This window comes from Montipora capricornis, chromosome 6, assembly GCF_036669925.1.
Source record: "Montipora capricornis isolate CH-2021 chromosome 6, ASM3666992v2, whole genome shotgun sequence".
In the NCBI taxonomy this organism is placed as follows: domain Eukaryota; kingdom Metazoa; phylum Cnidaria; class Anthozoa; order Scleractinia; family Acroporidae; genus Montipora; species Montipora capricornis.
In genome coordinates this window covers 8,287,048-8,294,924 of record NC_090888.1, presented here as the reverse complement: position 1 = coordinate 8,294,924, position 7,877 = coordinate 8,287,048, and the positions used below count along the sequence as shown (strand labels likewise).

The 7,877-nt window shown below is 42.0% G+C and overlaps 1 protein-coding gene across 1 annotated transcript; it reads left to right on the top strand.

Moving 5' to 3' along the window:
• Positions 1-1,292: 1,292 nt before the first annotated feature.
• Positions 1,293-2,870, top strand: LOC138053163 (protein NLRC3-like). The gene has a single exon (XM_068899829.1). The coding sequence runs from the start codon at positions 1,293-1,295 to the stop codon at positions 2,868-2,870; it is 1,578 nt and encodes a 525-aa protein (XP_068755930.1).
• The last annotated feature ends 5,007 nt before the right edge of the window (positions 2,871-7,877 follow it).

Sequence of the window (7,877 nt, the reverse complement as noted above, 5' to 3'; positions counted from 1 at the left end):
TAGATTCGAACACATATCTTGTCGAACTTTATATAAACACTTGAAGGAAAAAAAAGCAAACTGCCAAAGACCCGGTGTCTTGCCGTCATTTTGTCACAGATGCATCCTTTGTTTCGTGAGTTGTCAGTATTAAACACCCAAGGTAACTTGATCACAGGTGGCCACTAAAATCTATGTCACTTTCGATTTTGTGATTTTACTTGTACGACCAAAAGTATGATAGAAAAATTGAACGTAACAAAAATCTCCCGAAATGTTTTCTGCTGATGGTAACGCACAAAATTTATGATGTTTTCATCGCGCAAATTTTGTTGCTGATGGCAAATTTTTATTCTCGATCGACACTTCCTAAAAGTTTCTACTGCTATCCTTAAAAACTACATATGAATATTTATTTACTTTTGCGTAAATACTTGTTTTGTATAAAGCAGGCTAATAAAATCCGTACCTTGCTTAGTTTGCATTTTTGAGCGTTAAAATGAATTTTTGGTCGTATATTCCTGGCAGCAAGTCGCATATTTTGACGTCCTCCATCCAGATACTAACCACACTGGAAAGGGATTAACGTTAGTAACATTGGCCTTGGAAAGCTGTGAGAAGCTCAGAGTACGCGCTTAAGCTTGTAGTGAATAAGAAGTTGTAAATAATCAACATTCTCAGCTCAGTTGACAGTTATGGATAAAAAGCACCGTCAAGTTACTGCACTACCACACGTACTCAATGAGTTCCTACTTTAAAAAATATCCCGGATCTCCTTAATTCCCCCCTTCCCCACCCCAAGCCAAAAATCCCGTATCCCTACATTTTTTTTTTTACCTAAAAATGCCATATCCTGATCGCTTTTAGGGTCTTTTGGCTAAGATTAGTTTCTCGGCCAACGGCTACGGTCAAGTACCATTGTACTACGTACGGTACTTTTTATAAGAGGCAAGCACAGCACAGTTTCGGCTTTTTGTCTGTTCTCTCGAGAAGCGATTACTAGGGTTTTTTGGTTTGTTTTTGATAGTTTTTTTGTTCACCTCGAGTGTAGAATCATGACGAACTTTTCTATTTTCTAAGAACTATTTACTATTTGTAGCTTTTGTTGAGTTTTGAATCGATGATGGAGAGAGTTTTGGCCATTGAACCCGGACTGGACTACTGAATTGAAAAACCTTTATACTAATTTAGCTGATACCTTTGGAAGGAATCTTCATTTGACAGAAATTGATTAATCAAATCAACATGGCCTGAGTACTACACTTTCACTGGCTCTCGCTGTTAACTTCCTTTCTCAGGCCCTCAGAGTAAACATGTCCCTTACTACTTTGGATTTGTCTTCCAACTGCATAAGTTCTGAGGGTGCTATTTCTTTTTCCCAGGCCCTCCCAGTAAACACCTCTCTTACTACTTTAAGTTTGTCTTACAACCGCATTGGTACCAGGGATGTTGCTTCCCTTTCCCAGGTCCTCACTGTAAACACCTCTCTTACTGCTTTGAGTTTGTCATACACGCCCATTGGGGCCGAGTGTGTTGCTTCCCTTTCCCAGGCCCTCCCAGTAAACACCTCTCTTACTACTTTAAGTTTGTCTTACAACCGCATTGGTACCAGGGATGTTGCTTCCCTTTCCCAGGTCCTCACTGTAAACACCTCTCTTACTGCTTTGAGTTTGTCATACAACCCCATTGGTGCCAAGTGTATTGCTTCCCTTTCCCAGGCTCTCGCAGTAAACAGCCACCTTACTACTTTGAGTTTGTCTTACACCCCCATTGGTGCCGAGTGTGTTGCTTTCCTTTCCCAGGCCCTCGCAGTAAACACCTCTCTTACTACTTTGAGTTTGTCTTACACCGCCATTGGTGCCGAGGATGTTGCTTCCCTTTCCCAGGCCCTCGCAGTAAACACCTCTCTTACTACTTTGAGTTTGTCTTACACCCCCATTGGTGCCGAGTGTGTTGCTTTCCTTTCTCAGGCCCTCGCAGTAAACACCTCTCTTACTACTTTGAGTTTGTCTTACACCCCCATTGGTGCCGAGTGTGTTGCTTTCCTTTCCCAGGCCCTCGCAGTAAACACCTCTCTTACTACTTTGAGTTTGTCTTACACCCCCATTGGTGCCGAGTGTGTTGCTTTCCTTTCCCAGGCCCTCGCAGTAAACACCTCTCTTACTACTTTGAGTTTGTCTTACACCCCCATTAGTGCCGAGTGTGTTGCTTTCCTTTCCCAGGCCCTCGCAGTAAACACCTCTCTTACTACTTTGAGTTTGTCTTACACCCCCATTGGTGCCGAGTGTGTTGCTTTCCTTTCCCAGGTCCTCACAATAAACACCTCTCTTACTACTTTGAGTTTGTCTTACACCCCCATTGGTGCCGAGTGTGTTGCTTTCCTTTCCCAGGTCCTCACAGTAAACACCTCTCTTACTACTTTGAGTTTGTCTTACACCCCCATTGGTGCCGAGTGTGTTGCTTTCCTTTCCCAGGCCCTCACAGTAAACACCTCTCTTACTACTTTGAGTTTGTCTTACACCCCCATTGGTGCCGAGTGTGTTGCTTTCCTTTCCCAGCCCCTCGCAGTAAACACCTCTCTTACTACTTTGAGTTTGTCTTACACCCCCATTGGTGCCGAGTGTGTTGCTTTCCTTTCCCAGGTCCTCACAGTAAACACCTCTCTTACTACTTTGAGTTTGTCTTACACCCCCATTGGTGCCGAGTGTGTTGCTTTCCTTTTCCAGGCCCTCGCAGTAAACACTCACCTTACTACTTTGGATTTATCTTCAAACTCTGTTGTTGATGAAGGTTCTACTTTCCTTTCCCTAGCCCTCACTGCAAACACGTCCTTGTTTCACAAATCCATTGGTGACGAGGGTGTATCTTCCCTTTCTCACTGTATCACGTAACAACAATGTTGTGGTACCTTGTGAAACATCTATTATTGCTGAACGAGATGCAGTCATTATTGTGAGTGGGAAAGCCCAGCAAAAACACCCTTTGCGCATATCTCAAAAACGAACCCCGTGACCCCCATTTTTCATTGCTGGAAAGTGATCAGAAGACCAAGATGAAACTGCCTGCAAAGTTTAAAAAAGTCTGTACTACAGAATCGGAGCCACCTTAAAAAAACCACAGATTTAAAGTGGCTCTGAATCCGCTGAACAGAATTCTTTTAAACTTGGCAGAGAGTTTCATCTTGGCCATCTGATCACTTTTGTGCAATAAAAAATGGAGTCACCGGGTTTGTTTTTGAGATATGTGCAACTTAAGAGAAAATAAAGGGTGTTATTACAGGGCTTTCCCCTTGACACTTTGACTTATTACGTCACAATGACTGCATATCTTGTTCAGCAATAATTGGTGTTTTCTTACGATACCATAACATTGCTAACACGTGTTACAGCGTTGTAGTGCCAAACAGTCTAATAAGAACGCTTCTTGAAAGCTTTGAAACTGGCTTGAGCCACCATAAAGGTCTGGAACAACTGTACGAAATTTCAATTCTTCGTCAATATAATAAGTGGATTTTTCATTCTTGGCTAAGAAACTATGAACCTTGGCTCACCTGAAGGAGGTGCCCCTTAGCGGTACACGGACCGAGTGCCTGGTCGTAAGGAGGCACTCCTCGTAAACAGCATCCTGATTGTCACAGCGGAGGAAATGGCCAATCGCGGGGGAGTCTGGGAATGAAATACCAAGATGGGATAAAAGTGATTCACGGAAACGTCCAGCGGTAACACTGGCAGAAATCACAGGAATCCGTACTAGTAATCGGAAAGTCATAGCTTCGACAAGGACTCGGATTATTTTCCGAGTACACTCGAGTCATGCCGAATATGTCTGAGTCGGCATTCATCGTACATCTGTGTCTTTTTCATTTATGTCTAGATCGCGTAATGAATGATTTGCTAGTAATCGGATACCCATGTTATGCGCAAAGAACCCTGGGATCGCCAGGGGGCAAATATTGCTAGTCGCTAGAAGGAGATGTATGGCGAAAAGCTGTTTCTACGTCCAAAAAAAGGGATTTTGGAGAGAGATCAACACTTTTTCGCCGTATGTTTATCGCAAATGGACTTGGGGAATGTTGAGATGCGGAAAATGTACGTTTTTGTTAGAATAACCGTGAAATATGTGACAAGATCTACCAAAAAACCTCTTTGCTTGCGTAATGTTTATTGCGAAATTAACATCGTGTAATGGTCAAAAATATCACAAGATTAGGTATAAATCGAGAGAAAATAACCCAATAAAGCCTTTTCAGTTGTGTACAGGCTCCTTGTGGTATATTTTGAAGGTCTGTGACATAATTATATAATATTGGAATTATGCCTGGTGGCGATCACTGTGCTGCGTGGGGTTGTGACAACGATCCAAGGTACCCAGAAAAGCAAACGATTCTTCCTCACGTTGGAATATTAAGGTTCTACTCGTCTAAGAATAAGAAAGATGTTTTGTTGTGGGCTAGAGCTATTAATCGTGATCAATTCAAGGTTACAACAAGTACGAAGGTCTGTTCAAAACATTTTGTTCAAGGTTATAGAACCTCTCAATGTCCCACACCAACTTTGTACATGAAAGGGTATGATTGTGATAGTAAACCTCAAAGACCTGCTCCAAAGTTCAGATCTACAGAGAACAAAGAGAAAAAGCCAACAAAGAGAAAGCGAAGTTATAGTGCAGATCAAGGTCCTTCTGAGAATCTGCCCCTTGAAGACGAATCACTGTTAGGAGAAAATTCTGACTTTGAGTAGCCAGACTCATTATCTCCTGCCATAAATTTTATTGGAATCAACAATAATTTGGGTCTTTCTGCAGGTACCGGAAAGCATTGTGTTTTTGGTCACTTGAGATTAGTCTTTGCAGTTATTTTGTTTTCTGTCTTTGTTTCTTTTGTTTTACGTAATTTGTGCTCCGGTACCTGCAGAAGCTGCCAATAATTTTGCTCTTAGGAGAGAAAACTATGGCAAGATTTCCGCACAGGTCCCTACTTCATGATGCATACGGTCCTTTGTTTCAAGAAAACAATAGCAATAACAATACACGTCCGTTGGAACTGTAGCGCTTTGTTGATTCTTCTTAGCGGTTTTTTTTCTAAGTCTGTATGGTAGAAGATCGGTAGAATTTCTGACTGAAATACGGAAAATCGAACATTTTCAACTTAATTTTTGCACTTTTCCTGCAATTTTAGCCATTTGTCAATTTTGAAATAAGCGAAAGAAGTGTAGTTTTAAGAAATCTTTGTACAAATACGGTTCAGATTCTCATATACAAAACAAACAGACCAAATAAAAGTTAGCAGAAATTGAATGACTACCTTCTTTTTGCTGTTCAAATTGTCCTTCGTCACTTTGTCAATTCACCAAAGCACTGCAAAGTGATAGTTTGTTTTCTTTCCTGTATAATGCACGGCTCTTTCCGCCGAATCACGAGCGGTGCATAGAGAGGGCTCTTTATCCCACATTGTACAAATCAGCGATATGCTCAATGATGTTTCCGAATGGATCACTTTTGTTTTGCTGACGCCACAACCACTCCTGTCGGTAGCTTTCAGACAGATCCATGGATATTCCTGTACGAGGTATACTTCGCACTGTTTCACTCCCCACCATGTATTTTCAATGCTCTGCATGTGGGCACGCGTGTCTGGGTCGACGACGTTTAGGCGATGGGAAACTGTGAGGTGATGATAGCCCTCGCCTTGTAGGCAATCGTAAGCTTTCCACATGTCGCTCATCACGCGTGTTCCACGCAACATTTGAGCGCGGATAATTGGCAAGATTTTCTCTTTATCCCTGCACTCTACCGGAATAAGGAAGCAGGCCTTGGTTTCATGGCAAATGCCACTAAAGATCCACTGTCCTTCGATGTAGCGACCTTTGTGATACTTCATCTCGCCAAACTTGGACTCATCAATCTCAACATTTGTACCAGGACTGCCTATTGGCCTCGCATGTTGTTTCATTAATCTGTCTGCTCAAACCTCCCGGCAATAGTTATACCAATCTATCACCGTTTCGTGCACTGCTTTTGTTGTGGTGAATTTATGCACCCAAGCGTAAGTTAGGGCTAGTATTTTTCGAGGGAAAGCTTTCTACCAGAAAACCATGACTTCTGGCGGATTGAAGCTTGTCCATTGCAGTTTTTTTCTAGAGCATCGCCAAGCAAATCCATCTCCCGATGCAGTCCGTTTTTGCCATTTGAGTACGTTTCCGCACTCAAGTTTAGGGCATTTCATTGACGACGAGAATAGATTGTGCTCTTTGCACCACTCTATGCACCGCTCGTGATCGGCTAGAAGTCTTGATAGTTCCCATAAGTTTAAATTTGTATCTTGAGCGGCGGCCATTCTAGTTTTAAAATTCAAAGTTTGATCAAAGAGAGGGCTTAACGTCGACTCAAAGATTTTATACTGCAATGAACTCGTGCATACAAATTTTCCATAAAGGATGCCCCAATCACAAGGAGGTATACTCTTCCGTGCAGTTTGCTTTTAAGTGTGCAGCACGGCGGATGAAAAAACAAGCAAGTCACACATTCACAGATATACTCGATTAACCTCAAAAATTTTACTGGGTTCAACATTAAGCCTAAAGAGTGTCTTCAGTTATCATTAGGGTTACGGTTAGCCTTATTAAGGGGTGAAGTTGTTTCAAAAGAAGCAAAATCAGTGCATTTGTTGGTGGTCGGCATGGCACGCGTATATACAGTCGAACCTCGATTATCCGGACTCGTTGGGACTACACGAAATAGTCCGGATAATCGAGGTCGGGATAATCGAGGTTCGACTGTAATTACTTATCATTGTTATGTAAATTGTCGTCCAGAATTCCAAGGAAATATCATTATCAAGGTGTGGATTTGCAACTCCACACGTTAGCTCAGTGGTCTAGAAGAGGGACAAGTAATCCAGAGGTTTACAGTGGTACGGAGTTCAAGGCAGACTGCGGGAGACAAAAAAAGGACAGAAAACTCCGAGCGGAATCTCGAATAGAAAGACAGGACAAAGGAATCGAAAGAGGAAAGCTGGGATGAAAAGAAACAAACATGGTGAGAGAGAGAGAGAGAGAGAGAGAGAGAGAGAGAGAGAGAGAGAGACTACATGGCTACAAATTAGCCATGTATGTATTCGATACCCTTGGGTATACGTATTGTTCTTCAACACAAGAGCGCGAATACATAATTAATTTGTCCTGCATGCATAATGAGTAGGGACCTGTGCGGAAATCATTCCAAATTTTTGACTGGGAAAACTGTTTGTTGATCATTTTGTCTTGTTAATTCATAACTGTCTTTAGAAAGCAAAGTTGTGTTGACATCATAACTCAGTTATCAGGAGGGTTAAACTCTTTGTGACGTAGCAATAATACACAGGCCCCGTCCAGTCCAGGGAGTTATCAGTTGAAAACCCATGATTGTATCTGTTTTCGGCTTTTGTCGATAATAAGAATGCAAATGAGTTGGCATGTCTGTGGAAAAGGAAGTTCAGGGATCCAAAACGTGCATTTTCGAAAACGCTCACGTCTGGAGTTTCACTTGCGAGTTAAAGCACAAACTCGACCTCAGTCACATTGCGCGAGATCTTGCAGTTATTTTCAACGCTGATTGCCTGCCTGGAGCCAAATACTGCTCACATTAAATTCATATTCATAAATTGGTAAGATTTAAGAAAGGCTGTAATTTTCCTATTTAATGGTCCGCCATTACTAACATTATGTTCTTGAGAGAGCTGGATCGAGGAGAAAATGACGTCAAAGGTTCACTAGTTTAAGAATGCAAAACGTGTGTACGCCGCAGAATTAATATGCGGCACGGTGGTTGTGGCTATCAGACTTTTAAACTGACGTTTTTGCATATATAATATGCTGCATTTACACGTTGAAATTTTAAGCTAGTGAGCCTCTGACATCACT

Coding starts and splice junctions, on each gene's coding strand:
- LOC138053163 (XM_068899829.1), top strand. CDS start 1,293: ATGTCCCTTACTACTTTGGATTTGTCTTCCAACTGCATAAGTTCTGAG.